At 46.0% G+C, this 19,464-nt stretch overlaps 1 protein-coding gene across 27 annotated transcripts in view; it reads left to right on the forward strand.

The window, feature by feature from the left end:
- The window catches only part of HIRA (histone cell cycle regulator), a 103,783-nt gene that overhangs the window by 24,913 nt on the left and 59,406 nt on the right, over positions 1-19,464 (forward strand). For 15 of the 27 annotated variants that reach the window (XM_077948998.1, XM_077948988.1, XM_077949012.1 and 12 more), the window contains 6 exon segments: positions 937-1,027; positions 2,332-2,426; positions 10,386-10,481; positions 11,502-11,662; positions 13,935-14,102; positions 16,189-16,302. In XM_077948998.1, coding sequence (XP_077805124.1) covers positions 937-1,027; positions 2,332-2,426; positions 10,386-10,481; positions 11,502-11,662; positions 13,935-14,102; positions 16,189-16,302 — 725 coding nt within the window. 27 annotated transcript variants of the gene reach the window in all.

Consider the following 19,464-nt stretch of genomic DNA (forward strand, 5'->3'; position numbering starts at 1 on the left):
TGGACACAATAGGGTTCTAGGGAAGGGTGCGCAAGAGACAGTTTACCAAAACATCTCAGGTTGGCACTGTGTCACTCCGAGGCTCTCTGCCAGGACCCTTTTGGCCATCAGACAGTGTCATGGTTTCCTTTCCTGCTGTAGTGCCTTAGTTTCCCACCCCTGAGATGCTTAATGAACAGTCACTGACCTTTGGACATCAGCTCCTTCCTTTGCTCTGTGTGTTCTTGTCCTCTCAACATGCCTCTCAGCATCTTCAGACTTGGAGCATAAGTTACTCACAGGCCATGTGGGGGCTACAACTTTGATAGCCATCTTTCAGGTCTCCCAAAGGCCAAGTTGTGAGTACTCTTGGAGGCTGTGGCCCATCAGAGGCCTGGGGGAATTTCTGCTGATCTTAGTTTATAAGCGCAGAGTCAATCAATCTGCAGTGCTGGCGAGTTTGGAAAATCCGAATGTGAAAGGGCTGGCTCTGACAGATGAGATGAAGTCAGAGTTTTATACCCTAACAGACTGCTCACCTGAAAATTCTAGAAAAAGCATCTGACCCTTTTTTAGCACATACTCTCTTTTTGAGAATAATCTCTACTCAGAAATACATCTCATCAATAGATGGCCCTTTTGAAATAATGAGATTTGGTTATCATTTTTTTATTTTCTTGGAAAGAAGCCTTCTATTGACTATATCATTCAGCACTAACGATTCTCAGAGAATGTATATTTTTCACCCTCCAGACTGTTCTGGTAATTTGTTTTTATAGCACAAGTAGGTTAGTACTTAAACTGAATTGTTTTTCTGGGGCTGTCACACAGTAGATGCCTTAAATAGATTATATAGATTAGATTTTATAAACCCTTTACATCTTGCCAAACTCTACATGAAGCAAATGGGCATGACTATTGGATTTTCATCACCCTATTTTTTTTTTTTCTTCCCAGCATGTGTGAACTGTGTGCGGTGGTCAAACAGTGGGATGTATTTAGCTTCTGGGGGAGATGACAAACTGATTATGGTGTGGAAGCGGGCTACGTAAGCATCATTTTCCTTTCTTCATATTTTATTTTTAGAAGCTGCTTTGCTGGTCTTTATCAAAGTCACCTTTCCCCACCTTGTCACTGAAGTTCCCATAGCCCTGACCTCAGAAGTAATAGGAAGTGCATGTAGGTCAGGAGCAGGTGGATCTTGACGAGGGATTCAGGAGACCTAGTCAACTGCCCCCTCACGGGACTGCAGGCTCTCACCTGAAAAGGAAAGGCTGATCTCTTCTAGTGCTGATGTGGGTGGAGCTTCATTGCTTTTGTTTTTTTTCAAATGAAATTTCACATGGAAGCCCAGTATACAAAATGGTTAAAAGTCAGGGTGTTCTGGTTCTTGCCCAGGATCTGGGGCAGGGAATCCAGAGTCCAACCTCTTTGCCATTTCTTTATTCTCTGTTGGTCCCCACCTGGGGCAGCCTCTGCTCTACTCTCAAAAGAAGCTAACCATCACCTGGAAAACTATTGCTCCCAGGTCTCTGGGCCAGTCAGGCTGGGGAACCAGACCCTGCACCACTGCTCATCAAGAGTGGCCCTGTGGCTGTGGCTTCAAGAGCAGAGGCAGAGGCTGTCTCTTTAGCCTACTTGGCTGTCTCAGCACACTCTCTTTCTGTGGATTTGTGATGAGCTCTACAAGAGCAAAAGGTTGTTATCAAAGGCTCTGAGCATTGGTGTGTCAGCACTGCCTCCACCAGGCCCCAGGTGACTGATGCTCCTCTGGCTCCTCTGGTGGGGGCTAGTACCTGTAGATCACATGGTTTCTCTGCCTCAGATGTCAAAGCCATTTGATTCATTGTGAGATGCTTAAAAATAAAATACTGTTGATTTTGCTTCTTTAAATAGCCAACATAAATAACATTTAGTATACAATTTAGAAAACTAAAAATACAAAAGAAAAAATATCCCTCATCACGCCACCTAAAGAAAGCTACAGTTAATATTTTGACATTTTGGGATGTCCTCCTGACCCATTTTCCATGCATAGGTGCTATCCATGTCAAGTGTTTTTTTTTCCTTTACATAAGTGATATCATATTGTATGTGATGTCCTGTGGCCTGCTTCTTTCTCTTATTGTGAACATTTTTCCATGCAAGATTTGTAATGGCTGTGTAGTATTTCATCAAGTGCATGGATCATAATTCACCTAATCAGCCCCTTTTATTCAGCAACCCAGTGCTTTCCAGTTCTTGTTTGTTTTTGCTTTGTTCTGTCTGCCCTGATAAGCTGGCTGCAGGGAGCATTTCTGGGCAGTGCCCAGAGCACTCCATGAGTGCCTTTTTGGCCCTTTTCTCACACAGGTACATCGGCCCCAGCACCGTGTTCGGCTCCAGTGGTAAGCTTGCCAATGTGGAGCAGTGGCGGTGTGTCTCCATCCTCCGGAGTCATTCAGGCGGTGAGTGGGACTGCCTGTTGGGGTGGGCGGGCCCCTGACACCTGGCTCAGATCAGCAGCACCACCATGTCCCCTGTGGGACTGTTTGGTCCTTAAAGCAGCCCTATGTCTGGGCTGTCCCTCCCCATCACAGTCAGTCACACCCTGCCTATCCCTTACGATCTGTGCAGTCACCGGCTCCACTACCTGTCTCCAGCTGCATTCAGTCTCCCCACTCTTGCCCTCATGGGGTATATGTTTATATCTTTAATGTAGAACTTCCCACGTTCTGCTGTTTGTCCTGCTGAACAGAATCAGTACCTTCATCAGCGGATCACTAAGTCCGTAAGCACACTTTGTTTATTCCCCAGAAATCAGCTCACAGATGCCCATTGAAAAGATCTCAACTTGAACTTGAGTATGTTTGCAGTGGTTTAAATAAACTTGGTATGGAAAAAAGCACATTTTATGAATTTAGACTGAGGGGGAAAGGTACCCATGCACGGTATACTCAGGTGTCAAGGATACCAGGTTGAGTGCAATTTAGACTTGACTCAGGAGACTGAGTCCATTTGGTCCAGGAATGGACCAAAGGGTTTTCCAGGCAGGGTGGTACAGCATAAGTGAGAAAGTCTTGGTGTGAATGGGGATTCGGAGGCATTTCACCATGGGTGGATCTTTATAGACAAGGCAGGGAGCAGCACAAAGTGAGGCTGGTCAGGTATGCCAGGGTTGGATCATGGAAAGCTTGTGCTCCCTGTTACTGAGGGACTCCCTTATCATGGAAGAGATAGGGAGCCACTAAAAGCTTTGAAGCATAACAGAGAGGTAATTGTGACAGCTCAGTGAAGTGGAGGTTCTTCCAGTGGTTCAGATGGACACCGTCAGGGCCTGAGCTAGGCCTGTGATAATTGAGGTAGAGAAGAGGAGATCGATTTGGGAATACTTAGGACTGGGCACAGAGAGGTATGAGATAGATTCCTGACTGGATGCCTAGATAGTCAGAGGTATGACCTCTGCTGAGACCTTAAGGGCAACAGGCTTATGGGGATGGATACCAGTTCAGAATGGGCTTGCCCCTGGCTTGAGGGGTAGGGGAAGAAATGTCAAGAAACCTTGGAATTGAGCCTGGAGATCTGGGCGACGACAGGGCAGGAGTGAGAGGTGTGCGAGGTGGCATCACCTGTAATCCATTGGCAGTGTATGCTTAGCGGATTCTCTGTAGACAGTTTAAAGGAGAACAAACCCATCTTGGTGGCAGCCATAGATTGAGTCCACGTTTGTGAAAGTTGAAACGGTAGTGTTGTATTATTGTTTGATAATGAAATTGTGTAATTTGCCCTTATTTGTGTCACAGTACTAACAGTGAAGTCTAGTTGAACTTTTCTGGAACTTGGTGCACATGTCTATAAGGGTGCCCAAGCATGGGGTAGGCCTCAAGTGAGAACTCCAAGGCCCTAGCCAGAGCCTTGCATTCTCTGTCTTACCCCACCCCCCAGTGGGGCTCCTTTACCAGACAGGTAGGGTTGACACTCATTACTCACTGGTCCTGGTAGCAGGTGTGGGCAGAACCATTCAAGAAGAAAAATCAATGACAAGCAGAAGTAAATGAATAAGAAAGAACTGGATCTTTGAAAAGCAAAGTGTGAGAAATATATACTTGGTATATTTAATTGGGGGTTGGGAAGAAAAAGCCTAGACAAAATTAGAGGTTAAAGATCTAGAAAAACATTTAACCCAGACAGAAAAAAATCATCAAACAGTACAATATAATGTTTGTACTATTAAGCTAAAAAAATACTAAAAAATCGTTTTCTAGGATTACCATAGGATTAGGAAAAACTGAACAGAATAATAACCAATGAAGAAATGGAAGGCTGTCTTCAGAAATGCTTCTTAGTCCTAAATTATTTGTAGATGCATTGTTTTGAGCTTTTAAGAAAAATTATACAGGCCGGGCGCAGTGGCTCAAGCCTGTAATCCCAGCACTTTGGGAGGCCGAGACGGGCGGATCACGAGGTCAGGAGATCGAGACCATCCTGGCTAATACGGTGAAACCCCGTCTCTACTAAAAATACAAAAAACTGGCCGGGCGAGGTGGCGGGCGCCTGTGGTCCCAGCTACTCGGGAGGCTGAGGCAGGAGAATGGCGGGAACCCAGGAGGCGGAGCTTGCAGTGAGCTGAGGTCTGGCCACTGCACTCCAGCCCGGCGACAGAGCGAGACTCCGTCTCAAAAAAAAAAAAAAAAAAAAAAAAAATTATACAGAACAATAGCAATATTTATAATTGAAAAGGAGATATAAGCCAGGATTATTATATCTGGAAAATACAAGAAAACCTAAGAACAATAATGTAACAAAAGCATAGAATAATATGAATAAAGATAGAAAAATCAGAAGTGATACTCGTAAATATAACATTTGAAAACAGTAATTTATTTATTTATTTATTTGAGACAGAATCCTGCTCTATTGCCCAGGCTGTAGTGCAGTGGTGTGATCTCAGCTCACTGAAACCTCCACCTCCGGGGTTCCAGCGATTCTCCTGCCTCAGCCTCCTGAGTAGCTGGGACTACAGCCGCATGCCACCACGCCCGGCCAATTTTTTTTGTATTTTTAGTAGAGACAGGGTTTCACCATGTTAGTCAGGATGGTCTTGATCCCCTGACCTCATGATCTGCCTGTCCCGGCCTCCCACAGTGCTGGGATTACAGCTGTGAGCCGCTGCGCCCGGCCAGAAAACAGTAATTTATTGTGATTAAATGTGACATAATATAAGTGTAGTACAAGATAATCTATTAATGTAACTTTACATACTAGGAAGTTAGATAGGAAAAGCTACAGTCATCTTAGGTATTTTAAAAGGAACATTAGACAATTCAATATCAGTTCCTGTTAAAAATGCTTTTTTAAAAATGCCTATAGAAAGATATTTCTTTTCTTTTTTTGTTTTTGAGATTGTGTCTCACTATGTCACCCAGGCAGAATGCAGTGGTGCAACTACGGCTCACTGCAGCCTTGAACTCCTGGGCTCGGGTGATCCTCTTGCCTCAGCCTCCCGAGTAGCTAGGACTACAGATATGCATCACCATACCTGGCTAATTTTTTTTATTTTTTGTAGAGATGGGTTTCACTATGTTGCCCAGGCTGGTCTTGAGCTCTTGGGCTCAAGAGATCCTCCCACCTGCACCTTCCAAAGTGCTGGGATTACAGACGCAAGCCATCACACCTGGCCTAAAGCTGTTTCCTTAACATGGTAGAGTCCTTAGTCTTTTTCAAACCCGTGGCAAATATTACAGTTCACAGTTAAGCCTGGTTGTGGTTTATATCAAGAAAAGACAGTGATGGGTGTTGTCATTTAATTTCTTGCTCTGGAATTTCTGCAACACAGTTAAACAGAAACTGGAAAATAAGACAAAAAGGAAATGAAGGTGACATTATTTCACATTAAGAAAAACCATAGGATAATAAAGCTCCTGGAACAAATAAAGCACTGAAAAATACTTAGAACTAATGAGTCTTTATATTGGCCTCAGAACAATTTTAAATTATTTATCTTTTGCTACTAATAGCCAATTAGAATAACTCATAATAAAAAGAGAATTATACATAGTGGGATCAAAAGTTATAAATATCCAGGAACAAGTAATCTTACCAAGAAATGAATTAGATTTCTACAACTTAAATCACAAACGTTTTAAGATATAAACATTGAGAGACAGAAAACGGCTTCATAAATTCAAAGGCTAAATTAAATACATTTTTCCCCAAATTAATATTTACTTGTCCATATACCAAACATTTATTGAATGTCTGCCATGTTCCAGGCACTGTTCTTCTCTCAAGGAGTTTTGTTCTTGTAAAAGAGACTGACGAGTGAGTAGTATAGGAGATTTGAAGATTAGCCCAGAGGGCAGAGTCCTGTAAGGAGCTGGAAGATGAGTGCTCAGTGAGGAGATGACATTTGAGGGAACACTGGATGGCGATGAGGGGACAGCCAGTGTGAAGGCCCTGGAGCATGGACATGTGCTTAGTGTGCCCAGTGAACCCCTGGGAGCTGGGCTGCGGAGGAGGGTGCGAGAGGGAGTGTGCCTTCGAGACCATGGTGAAGGCTCTTCTCTGAGCAAGAATAGGAAGGCTCAGCAGGGATCTGGGCAGAGGAGTTGAGACCTTTGGCAGCAGTGTGGATTCTACCATGCGGGGCTCAGGGCTGCACTGGGAAGACCAGTAAAGGAGCCGCTCCGAAAAACTAGGGAGAGACAATGGTGATTTGGACTTGGGGCATAACACGGAGGTGGTGAGAAGTGGTCAGAGGCGGATTTCCTGGTGCATTGAATATGGGATATGAGATAAGCAGAGGAGTCAGGATGGCTTCCCAGACTATGGTCCAGACAGAGGAAAGGATGCAGTGAATGTAACCTGAAGCAGGAAGTCTGCAGGTGGGACAGAAATGTTTGTTAAGGGAAGTGTTTTGGAGTTTGGTTTTGGACATGGTAAGTTTGCCAGTGTAAGGGGACATACTGTGTAGACATTTGGAAATATGAATCTTGGAAATATGAGGTTCTGGGTATGAGCAGAGTCCAAGGATGAGCCTAGGGATTGGAGAGCTGAAACCGGCAAAAGAAGCTAGGAGAGGCCAGTTAAGACAGTGAAAAGAAGCCAAGCATGGTGGTTCATGCCTGTAATCCCAGCACTTTAGGAAGCCGAGGCATGAGTGTCACTTGAGGCCAGTAGCTCAGCAGCCTGGGTGTCATAGTGAGACCCTGTCTCAACAACAGTAACAAAAGAGGCAGCGAAGAGAGTGTTTGAAGGAGAGGGGAACGGGCAGCATACTGCTTATTGCTGAGGGGCAAAGTGAAGACCAAGGATGGACTGCTAGGCTTGACAGCATGGAGGCTGCTGGGGGCCTAGGCAAGTGCAATATTCATGTGGTGTCATTGGGCCAGAGGTGTCATTGGAGGATATTCAAAAAACACTAGGGGAGGAGCTGAGCTTTGTCAGGTGTGTGGGAAGATGGAGGAGAAGAAAAGGGGGAGTGGTGGTGGGCTGTCAGCTGGAGGAGCGAGGTAAGGACCAGGTGGGTGGCAGGTGGTGAGAGGACAGCAGCATCAGTAGATCGGAGTTCCTGGTGGTGTGAAAGTGCTGTTGGAGCTGAGGGTGAGCTAGGAGCACGGGGCTGATGGCTGGCCTGTGGGAAGGTTGGAATTGAGACGGATTGCAGTGATTTGTCATGGAAGGCCTCTAGATATGACCATGGGGTGAAAGTAGTAGAAACCAAGGTCATCAGAAGGGAAGGAGGAATTTAAGGAACCAAGAGCCTGGGGTGTTAGAAGAATCATCCTCCTGGTCACCAAGAATGATGGTGAGAACAGTGGCCAGAAATGTAAATCCACAGGTGAGGGGAGGGGTCTCCTGTGTGTGTAGATGCACAACAAAAAGGAGGTGCTATATAGTCTGAAGACAGAAACTCCAAACTGGGAGTTTAGGAGAAAATTATGTCATGTGTGTGGATTTACTCAGCAGTGATTGTAAAGGACATCTGGAAGGATAAGAATGTTATGGATAAAAACATTCAAAGTTCCAGTGATAGAAACATCATGGGTTTGAGGGTAAACTCACAACACTGAAGGAGGCTACAGTGTACCTAAGAATTTGGTGTGATGTGAAAGGAGGCATCACTTATCAAAATGGATTCTTCCTCACATGGGGCGTAGTAACTATTAAACAGTTAGTGAGGAGAAATTAATTTCGATCCTCACCGAATACAGCACATACCAAAATAAATCCAGATATTAAAGAGAGAAACATTCTAAATAACTACACAAGGAAAAAATAGAATTGAATATTTACCAGACCTCTAGCAGAGAGAGTATTTTTCAAGGTTAACAAGGCAATAGAAGAAATCACAAAGGAGAATAACAGATTTTACTCCATAAAACTCCTACAGTATAAAAAGGTAAAGAGGTGAAATTTGCAGTTAATAGCTGCATTATATGTGTCTCTGGAGATTGCTAAGAAAATCCCTTCTCTTTTCTGGACTCCCACCTGACCACATATTCTCTGTTCTAGGATGTGGGCACTCCCCTGCTGTCCTGGTGTTTGCATGTCTGCCCCTTCAGGACTCTCAGTTCCTGGAGAAAGTTGTTGTTTTCTTCATTTTTGTAGGCACTGTGTTTATGTTGTTAGACCCACTGCCCAAAACACTTCCCAGTAAATAGCCACAATAAGTCAGCAAATCAGTCCAAAAAGACATTAGGTAAGAGACAAATGCTTTCACTAATAATCTAATTCAAAATTTAAAATATAAAAATGTACTTAATAAATAAGTCGGAAGGGGAAAAAGTCATCATCCTCAATGCTAATTAAGGGAGTTTTGGAGCAAACAGTCTGCATGTAGAAATATAAAACCACAGGGATCTTGGAAAAGCAGTCTACAGTTTTATGAGAATCCAGACCTGTGAGGATGCTCAGATATTCTGCCCAGGATTCGCACTCTGGGGTATGCATCTCAGAGAAATAATCCAGAGTGTGGAGAGTGACACATACACATGGGCCCAAAAAACTGGAATCCAGTTAACCTTCAGTGTTATATTAGGTCAATTAATAGTAGTGAATGCTCTCAACCACATAGAATGCAGGGCAAAAAAGGAAAGAAGCTGTGAAGATCACATAGGCATTTAGACTACAAAATGTGAACCACAGCATGTGAGACAATGTGAAAAAAAAACCTGTTAAACTGTCACTAGATTTTTTTTAAACTAGAAAAAAATACAATAGATACTTGGAATATTTTTGTTTAAACCTCTTGTACAAAGAAAGCACTTGATAGCTGTTACCTTGCTGCTATGTTTGTTTCTTCAACTCACCAATCATTCTTCTGTATACCTAGCACTGCACCAGGCGCTGAGGTTAGAGAAATAACTAAGACTGCGCCCTTCACCCCTGATGGCAGGATAGGCAAGGTTGGCACCATCGTCACAGCGGACCCTCATCGATGCCTGGGTGTGTGCCTGGCATGGTGTTGCAGCAGTTTATCACATTTAATCCTTACAATGACCCTATGAAGATAGGTTTTGGGGTTTTTTGTTTCATTGGTTTTTTTGTTTGTTTTTTGAGACAGGGTCTTACTCTGTTGCCCAGCTTGGAGTGCAATGGCGCAATCATGGCTCACTGCAGCCTTGACCTCCCTGGGCTCAAGTGATCCTCCCACCTCAACCTCCTGTGTAGCTGGGGATACAGGCATGTGCTACCATGCCCAGCCAATTTTTTGTAGAGATGCGGTTTTGCCGTGTTGCCTAGGCTGGTATTGTACTTCTGGGCTCAAGTGATCTGCCCACTTCAGCCTCCCAAAATACTGAGATTACAGGCGTGAGCCACTGCACCTGGTCTAGATTTTGTTTTTTGATCTGCACTTGACAAATGATAAAATAGAGTCACAAAGAAGTGAATGTGATTAATTCTGTTTGGAGGCTCCGTAGCGAATCAGGGTCTGGGAGATGAGACCCAGTCCATGAACCAGACAAGGGCCTCAAGATGACTTGTGTTCAGTTGTCAGCAGCCCTGGAGTTCTGACTGTGCCAGGCATTCTGCCATGTGCTTTACCCACCGTGTCTCATGCTCAGAAGGCTTTTGGAGGAAGGCCCTGTTATGATTGGCGAATCTAGTCAGCAGGGCTGAGGAGCATGCTCCAGGCCACAGACCCACGAAGTAGCAGGCTCTCATGCATGGGTGTGGTGCCATACGGTGCCCAAGCTCTGAACCATACCCTCAGTTGCTTCGTCTGTAAAAGGAGTGAGGCACTGGGGTCGGTTAGATGCTTTAAATTTATGACCAATTGAAAAATTTTGGGGGGAGTTTTTTCAGGTTGGTTAAAAAATACCAGAGTTGTTATGAGGTCCCAGGTCCCAGGGGCACTGGCCAAGCTAATAGACAAGGGCATTGCCGGGTAAAAGATCTCACCAGAACCCTCTGTCTTCTTTCAGATGTGATGGATGTAGCATGGTCTCCCCATGACGCCTGGCTAGCCTCGTGCAGCGTGGATAACACTGTCGTCATCTGGAATGCTGTAAAGTTCCCAGGTCTGGGGCCTCCTCTGACTGGTTAACAGCGAGCAGTACTTCTTGTCGGTTTCTGGAGCAAGGGTTGGGCTGTCTCTGTAGTCTTGGTGGCAACAGATGTATGACAGTGGCCTAGGATTTATGTGTCTTGTCAGTTTTTCTTTATCAGTAACATTTGCTTAAGCTTTAAAAAGAGATTAATGCTTAAGAAAAATAGTAACTGAGTGCTAGCATGGCATGCCACAGATCATGAGGGTAGTGGATGGGCAGCTGTTGTTGGGGACCTTGGTGCTCCCAAACCTGCTATGTGCACCCCCACCACTGGGCTCTGGGCTCAGCTCAGTCACCATCTCCTCCGTGAAACCCTTGAGCAGATATGGGCTAACACAAACCCAGTTTTGCAAAAGATTGATTTTTCTAAAGTCACAACAGATGGCATAACCTGGCACAGTTATAACTAGTAAAATTCTTCTCATATTTCAGCTCTGTGTTTGAAGTATGCTTTCCTCATGGATCCAGGTCATTTTAACTCTTTGAAAGCCACCAGCATGTATGGAAACACTCAGTCTGGCTATGGAGAGGGCAACTTTAGAGACTGGAGTAGCATTTGGATTACAGATCTATATGGGGTACCATCGTACACACCTTTGTCTTTAGCCATAACTTACAAAAGACTGAGCCACTGTGTGGCCCTTTGAGCTGGTAGGCCTCCTTCTTATCAGGGAGCTACCAGGGAGGCTAACGTCAGAAGTGCTGGTGTCACAGCCCAGGAAGGGCAGCCATAGGCAGGGCCACTAGATACAGATAAGACCTGGATCAGAACTGGCCCCTTGGTGCCTGCCTCCTTGATGCAGTCATTTCTTTAATTGGCTTTTGCCTTGGTGGAGATCAAATAAGGAGGCCCTTCTGCTTCTGCCTGGTGTGGGGGCTGGCCAGGGCAGACTGCTGAGTCCGCTCTCTTGCATATCCATCCTATAGCCTATGGATTGAGGTCACATTTTCCCCAGATGACACCTCTCCACATTCCTTTTTTCTTCACAGAAATTCTAGCTACTCTGAGAGGTCATTCTGGCTTGGTCAAAGGGTTGACATGGGACCCTGTTGGTAAATACATAGCCTCTCAAGCTGATGACCGCAGCCTAAAGGTGTGGAGGACGCTGGACTGGCAGTTGGAGACCAGCATCACCAAGCCTTTTGATGAGGTAAGTGGGGACAGCTCAGGGAGCTGAGCCCCAGCAACTGCCCCAGCCCCTTCCTGACTTCTGTGTGCAGAGAGGGAGCTGGCCATGGGCCAGGCCACCTGGGGAATGCATCGAGTCTGGGAGCCTGAGCGGATTCACCAAGGCTCTCTGGGGTGGGACTCTGGCCCTAAGAGTCAGATAATACAAAATCCTTCATTTCTGAGATGCTGTTTAATTTCCAACTTTGAAATGAAAGGGATTTATAGTTTTGTTGTTTTTTGTTTGTTTTGTTTTGGTGACGGAGTTTCGTTCTTGTTGCCCAGGCTAGAGTGCAGTGGCATGATGGCTCACTGCAACCTCCGCCTCCCAAGTTCAAGCAATTCTCCTGCCTCAGCCTCCTGAGTAGCTGGTATTACAGGCACCCACCACCACACCCAGCTAATTTTTGTATTTTTAATAGAGACGGGGTTTCACCATGTTGGCCAGGCTGGTCTCGAACTCCTGACCTCAGGTGATCTACCTGTCTCAGCTTCCCAAAGTGCTGAGATTACAGGCATGAGCCACTGCACCCGGCCCAGATTTATAGGTTTAAAGTTGAAGTGAACCTTAGAGATGTCTCCACATCATTCTGTCACCCAGCTCACTCCCACAGACATGGATAAAACTGCTGCTTATAGTGTGGAATTTACTCTGAGCCTCCCGCAGTGCAGCTTGTTGGGGGCCAGGGCAGGATGGAGGAGACTCTTGTTCCATCCCCTGTGCTTGTTGATATGCACCCTGCAGTTCAGGGGCCTTTTTTCCTGGCTAGAGTTAGCAGTACAGTTTGCACATTTGGAAATCAGACTGCAGTAGCTTCTCTAGTATTTTACTCTTCCTTTATTTGAGTTCTGATTTCAAATGGAATGAAAGCTCAAGATCACCATTGTTCATTACACATTTATTAAGTGTCTGTTGTATAGAAGGCAGTAACTGGGCACAGGAAGATAAAAGTGGATTGAGATGGAGTCTCTCCTCTTGAAGCTTAAAGCCGCTTAGGAAAGACAGGCATTCCCATTAGTTGCATGATGATGGAGTGGTCCACAGTGCAGAAACAACCCAGGAGAGGTGAGTGCATCAGGGAAGACTTCACAGAGCGAGGGACACATGCGTGAAGGTTTGCAGGAAGAGCAGGCATTTGCCCACTGGTCAGGATGACTGCAAAAGTAAGGTGATAGTCATATGTTCACTTCTCCCCGCACAACACCACCTCCTGGGCTAGATATATGACTACTGGTTTTTACCTTACTTAGTCTTGCCCTGAAGAGCTTTTGCTCCTTCTGGAGTTCCTCAGGGCTCTGACTGCCAGGCATTGGGGTCCCATGAGGTGGACTCCTAGGGACGGCTTTAGGAGTGTCGTGAGTACCAGCAGGAGCTGGTAGTACTCTTCAGCCTCCACTGGGTGGGCCCATCATTCCGGGTAGGGGGTGGATCTATGGCCTAGGTTGGGAGCTGAAGTGGGTGATTTCACTACACTCAGGCCCTGGTTTGTCCTGTCCTGCTCTAGAGCTGTAAGATCATGATCTTAACCCTTAAGTGTTTAGAACTGCCCTGGGCCCACCTTGAGCTTCAGGGAGCTGGCCCTGGACCCATGTCATCTCATTTTGCAGGAGGAATAATGTAAAGGGATGTTCTGCCTCAGTCCCCAGTCCAGGTTGGGGGAACAGTGCCTTTCTACTGTTCCTTTTACAGTTTATAAGGATGTTACAAACCTCTTGTCCCTTGCAGGTGTCCTCACCACCCTTTGGGTGAGGCAACAGGCTCAAGAGAGTAGGTGGTGCCTTATGGTCATCAGCTACATTACAGACACAGGCTTCTGCCAGGCTCCTGGGTTAAAAAGAGCTTTTTCCCCACCAGAGTATATCTTGAGGATGCTGTGCAGATGCCATGCTGTGGGTTAACAGGTGCTACACAGAAGAATTGGGTCAGTGGCAAGAGAGATTTGGCCCACACAGAGGCTATGGTTCAAACAGGTAGCCTTCCTGCAGATCTCCTCAGGGCCTACACTTCTGTACTGTATTTCTTTGTTCAGCTCCTCTGGGGGAGTGTAGGATGCTGCAGTTTCCAAATTCATTTCACAGAGCCCTTTTTGGTTGGGCCATCTGGAGACACAGAAACTGTCAGTGTAGCCGGAAGCTTGGGGTGCATGCTTCACCATCACACATTTATAAATTGAAGTTTAACTTTATCCTTGAGGCCAGAGTTTTGGTCACAACGGTGACCATGAGCTCCTTTCAAGTGCAGATGCTTCTTTCAGTGTGGAGGAACGACCCATGTGTTGCGGCTCAGCTGGTCACCTGATGGGCATTACCTAGTGTCTGCCCATGCCATGAACAACTCAGGCCCCACTGCCCAGATCATCGAACGGGAGGGATGGAAGACCAACATGGACTTTGTTGGGCACCGGAAAGCTGTGACTGTCGTGGTGAGTGCCCAGGGAACTGAAGGAAGATGGGCTCCAAGATTCAGCAAATATTAATTCTTGGTTTATTTTGAATAGTTATACTTAAATATTTAAAAACTAATTTTACAAAATAGAGTATGTACTTGGTTGATTTATTGGCAAACTTTACATGGTGAACATCACCAAAGTCAGTCTTGGGTTAGGAACATTGTAGCTCCACATCAGCCTTTTACACACTCAGGTATGCTCAGGAGTGCCCAAGCACAGTGCCCCCCTCACCTGGCTCCAGTGATTACAGGTAGGATTCTGGTGCACCCACCAAGCACTGCACTTGTCCCCACACCTGGCAGCATCAACCACAGGTGCAAGGCTATGCCATAGATCACTGAGTTGGAAGCTGCTGTCAGTCCTTAGGCGTGAGAGTTGTCTGGCCACTCGTCTTATGCTTCTCTATGACTTTAATTAAATAGTGTCCTGAGAGAGCCCAAGGCAAACCATTAAGTAGTTGCAAATAATCTGTGAGAACCAGGATTTTCTCAACACTGGGCAGCCAATAAAATAAACAGATTGATGGGCTAAGGTTGATATAAACTTAAGGATCATCTAAGACCCTGATGAAAATGGACTCATTTTTGCCTGTGTTTGAATAGATAATAAGTATCCGCCGGATGCGGTGGCTCACGCCTGTAATCTCAGCACTTTGCGGGGGCTGAGATGGGCAGATCACGAGGTCAGGAGTTCGAGACCAGCCTGACCAACATGGTGAAACCCCATCTCTACTAAAAATATAAAAATTAGCCGGGCATGGTGTCGTGCGCCTGTAATCCCAGCTACTCAGGAGGCCGAGGCAAGAGAATCACTTGAACCCAGCAGGCAGAAGTTGCAGTGAGCCAAGATTGTGCCACCGCACTCCAGCCTGGGCAGTAGAGCAAGACTCCATCTCAAAAAAAAAAAGATAATAAGTATCTATATATTGTACCTTAAAACACAAATTTTGTATAAATAAAATATTACATATTAAATTTTTTTGTTTTGGAGTCCATGTAGGGTTTTGTTTGAACCAGAGCTTTGTTGTTAAAGTCTTTGGAAATCACTGCTTCATGGTTAGTGCTCTACATGATTCTCCCATGCAGTCCTCACAACCACTTCATTAGTGGCTCTGGGAGATCACGCCACCTGCCTATGGCTCACAGAGCTCCCAAGGCCCTGCAGCCTCATTGGTGTTGGAAACAGTAAGCCCAGGACATGCCTCTGAGTTCCATATTCTCCAGTCTCTGTGCACCCCGACCATTCCTGCCTACCCTCTGGAATTAAAACATCTCTAGGCTACCTGACATCAGACTTTCAAGAACCCTCCTTCCTCTGCCCTCAGTTGTCCTAGGTTGAGGATTCCCAGAGCGCTCATCCGCTTTATATCCAGGAAGGTGGCTGGGAGCTCAGTGAGTGCTTTCATCCTTTCCAAAAAGAAAGACAAGTTACTCTGGGGGTAGCTCCCTGGGCTAAGCAGCCAACCAGGCACCTTTGTGTGATATTGCCGTGGCCACTGGCCCAGGGAGATCACAAATGACTCTCTGACTGAGCAGATCTCTGCTAGACGGTTATGACTGAACAACACATGCAGTGAGGCAAGAAGAAATTCAGGAATTCAGAGGTTCACACCCCTCCTGCCCATCCCCTTGGCCTCCCTTAGGAAATAGGGAGTGAGAAGGTCTTTGTTTCTGAAGCCCCCTTGCAGGCTCAGCTTTTCTGCAGGTCCTAGGGCTGGCCCTGCCAGGCCAGAGGGAATTGAGAAGGCTAGTTTCAATAGCTACCCATCCCCTCTACTTGGCATGCTTCAGAAATGGAGAGTTTGGTAGCGCTAGTTTCAAATCTGCACATTTCCCAGCTTACTCATTTGTTGCCTCCGCACATACTTTCTGACCTCCCTAAGCCTCCTTTCCATCATCAGCCAGATGCCTCATAGGTGGTCAGGAAGATGAAATGCATGCTCAGTGCCTGGACTCAGAGAATGTCTGTGGGAGACTCCTTTCAGCGGGCTGAGACTTGGGCACAGGGGACATGCCTCAAGCTTGATTAATTATTTTTAACATTTGTTATTTGGCTTTAGAAATTCAACCCAAAAATCTTCAAAAAGAAGCAGAAGAATGGGAGTTCTGCCAAGCCCAGCTGCCCGTACTGCTGCTGTGCTGTTGGCAGCAAGGACCGCTCGCTTTCTGTCTGGGTGAGCCTGCTACCCTGAGCTTTTGTTGCAGGACGGGAGGTGTAGGTTGGCAAAGTAGCGAGTGGAGGAAAGAGAGACCTGCTTTGGGTGATGCTCAGAGTGTACTTCTACTCTGCACCCGGGGTCAGCCCCTCCTTGGAAGCTCACAGGCTCTCCTGCTCTCCCAGAAGGAAGTGCTGAAGACTGGGTCTGTGCCCAGCCAGGAGAGGCCACCTTGACCCCCAGCTAGACCAACTCTCGTGTCCAGGCTCGGGCAGCACCCTCAGTGGTCAATGCCATGAGCAGCATCTTGGGCTTGCTTCCCAAAATCTTTATATGGCCGGGCACGGTGGCGCACACCTGTAATCCCAGTACTTTGGGAGGCCGAGGCAGGCGGATCGCGAGGTCGGGAGATCAAGACCATCCGGGCTAACATGGTGAAAATACAAAAAATTAGCCAGGCTTGGTGGCGGGCGCCTGTAGTCCCAGCTACTCAAGAGGCTGAGGCAGGAGAATGGCCTGAACCTGGGAGGCGGAGCTTGCAGTGAGCTGAGACCACGCCACTGCACTCCAGCCTGGGCGACAGAGCGAGACTCCATCTCAAAAAAAAAAAAAAGAAAAAAGAAAAATCTTTATATAAAGTGTATTCACCTGAAAGGTACAGCTTGGTGAGTTGTCATACATGTTTACACACCAGTGTCATCACTCCCTAGAGCACTCCTTTTTGTCCCTTTGTCCCTCCCCAGTCAAGACCTTCCTCACCACCAAAGCAACCACTCTAATGGCCTCTGTTATATTGATGAGTTTTGCCTGCCCTTGAACTTCATATAAATGCAATTGTGTGGTGCTTGCTTCTTTGTGTCTTCATTTCTTTTGCTTGGCACAGTGTTTTTGAGATTCGTGTATGTTGCTGCACTTAACAATATTTTATTCCTTATAATTTCGGTGTAGCATTCCACTGTATGAATACACTACAATTTGTTTATACAGTCTCCTGTTGATGGACATTAAGGTTGTTCCAGTTCTGAGATATTATGACTAAAGCTGATATGAACATTCTTGTATAAGTCTTTATGTGGACATATGTTTTCATTTATTTGTGAGTACATACCTACGAGTAGAATGCTAAAATTAAAGAAAAAAAAAAAAAGATAGTACCAGGTGTCAGCAAGGACATGATAAGCTGGAACTGATACAGATGTTGCTGACAGGTGTTTACGCTGGCATGAGCACTTGGGAAAACTGTTTGGCAGTTTCTACCACAGCTGGGCATATGACCTGGAGCACTTCCACTCCTAGGCATATAACCAAGACAGATAAATGCTTATGTCAACAGAAAAAGACACACAGAAAGCTGACGCCTCCATTTGTTAGTCCATTTCACCCCTGGGTGATGCTGTGATGGGTAAGGTTATGAGCTTGGTGCTCCTCACTGCATCCCCTGAGAGGAGGCGATGTCTTCAGCTTCTTTTTTTTTTTGAGACGGAGTCTCCCTCTATTGCCCAGCAGGCTGGAGTGCAGTGGCACGATCTTGGCTTCTTGGCTCACTGCAGCCTCCGCCTCCTGGGTTCAAGCGATTCTCCTGCCTCAGCCTCCTGAATAGCTGGGATTACAGGCCACCACACCCGGTTAGTTTTTTTGTAATTTTAGTAAAGATGGGGTTTCACCATGTTGTCCAGGCTGGTCACAAACTCCTGACCTCAGGTGATCCACCTGCCTCGGCCTCCCAAAGTGCTGGGCTTACAGGTGTGAGCCACCACACCCAGCCCGATGTGTCTTCAGTTTCATTGTTCCTCTCACCTTCCTAACTCAGTGCCCTCCACAGAGTAGGTTCTCAGCAGATATGTTCAATGGTAGTTGGCGAGTGAGAACCCAAGAGTAAGAACTGTGGCCATTTCTAAGTGAGAGCTCTTGAAGGGTTAAGTTTCTCACTGCCAGTGACTGGTGTGCTGTGACCTGACTGTGTGGTGAGAGACACCTCTACATGCAGTGCAGGGAGCAGTCTTGCTGCTGAGCATCAAGGTGCCAATATATTTAAAGTTTGATAAAGCAAAGTGCATACACATTAAATTTTTTTTTTTTCGTTTTGTAAAAAAGTGTCCCTATAAGCAGAGCAAGTTTGAAGTGTTCTGGGTTTGAAGGTTATCCTCTGGCTGCATTTATTAGTTTGTTATAGAGAAATCTATTACTGTGTGCGTTGTGATTTTTTTTCTTTTTTTAGGCCCAGTATTCACTTAACACCCATTCTGGAACCTGAACCACAGTACCACAGAGAGCCGTTCAGGGGACCTTCCCTGTTTCCTCCCAGCCAGAGGCCCTGTTTGTGGTGCTGCAACCAAAACATCACTGACTGTGATGCCCATATTTCTTAGAATGCTCAGGTCAGGCAGTCACACAGCCTGCAGATTTCTGAGGGGTCTGTAGGCACATTTATGGGAGGAGGGACAAGGCAGCTTTTTCTAGAAGTGGAATTAAGGTGGAGGCAAGATTCTTAATGTGGGTTCCAGATAGTTCAGACTTCAGCCCCCTCTCCAGCACTAGGGTAGACACAGCTTCTCTTTCCCCACACAGCAGTCTCAGGCTGCATTGGGACGCTCAGCCCCACAGCCTCCCAGAAGCTACAGCAGCACCTGTGGGAGCCCACCATCCTGTGAGGAAGTGTGTTTCTTCCCAGCCCATCATCCTGCAGCTCAGGGCTAGCCAGCAGGGTAGCCAGGCACTTGTGCACAAGAGGAAGAGCCTACCATAGCCGTTGGAATGTGGAGTCAGCATGTATGCCAGCAAATGAGTGACTCAATAGAGAATATGCACACAGTGCATGCTATGCAGTCATCCAAAAGAGACTTTTACAAGATATTTAATGACATACTTATTGTGTGTTAAATGAAAAAGCAGACACAACCATGAAGAATAAAATAAATTTGAATAAAATAAATTCTGTGAAGAATAAAATAAATATTTGCACAAAATAGAAGAAAATAATTCATCAAAGTATTAATAGTCAGTAACTGGGCCTAGATTAAGGGCCCAGGTGTGTATTTCTGTACTACCTGCACATAGTGTAGAATGAGCCTTGGATAAATGTGTACCAGAGTCCCTTGGGCCCAGGGAAAATGTGTTGTGTTCTCTCTCAGGGTGCTTCATCCCCTGTCTAGGCTTTGCTATCCTGTCTCCTGCTCCATA

Source organism: Macaca mulatta, chromosome 10 (genome assembly GCF_049350105.2).
Source record: "Macaca mulatta isolate MMU2019108-1 chromosome 10, T2T-MMU8v2.0, whole genome shotgun sequence".
NCBI lineage: Eukaryota > Metazoa > Chordata > Mammalia > Primates > Cercopithecidae > Macaca > Macaca mulatta.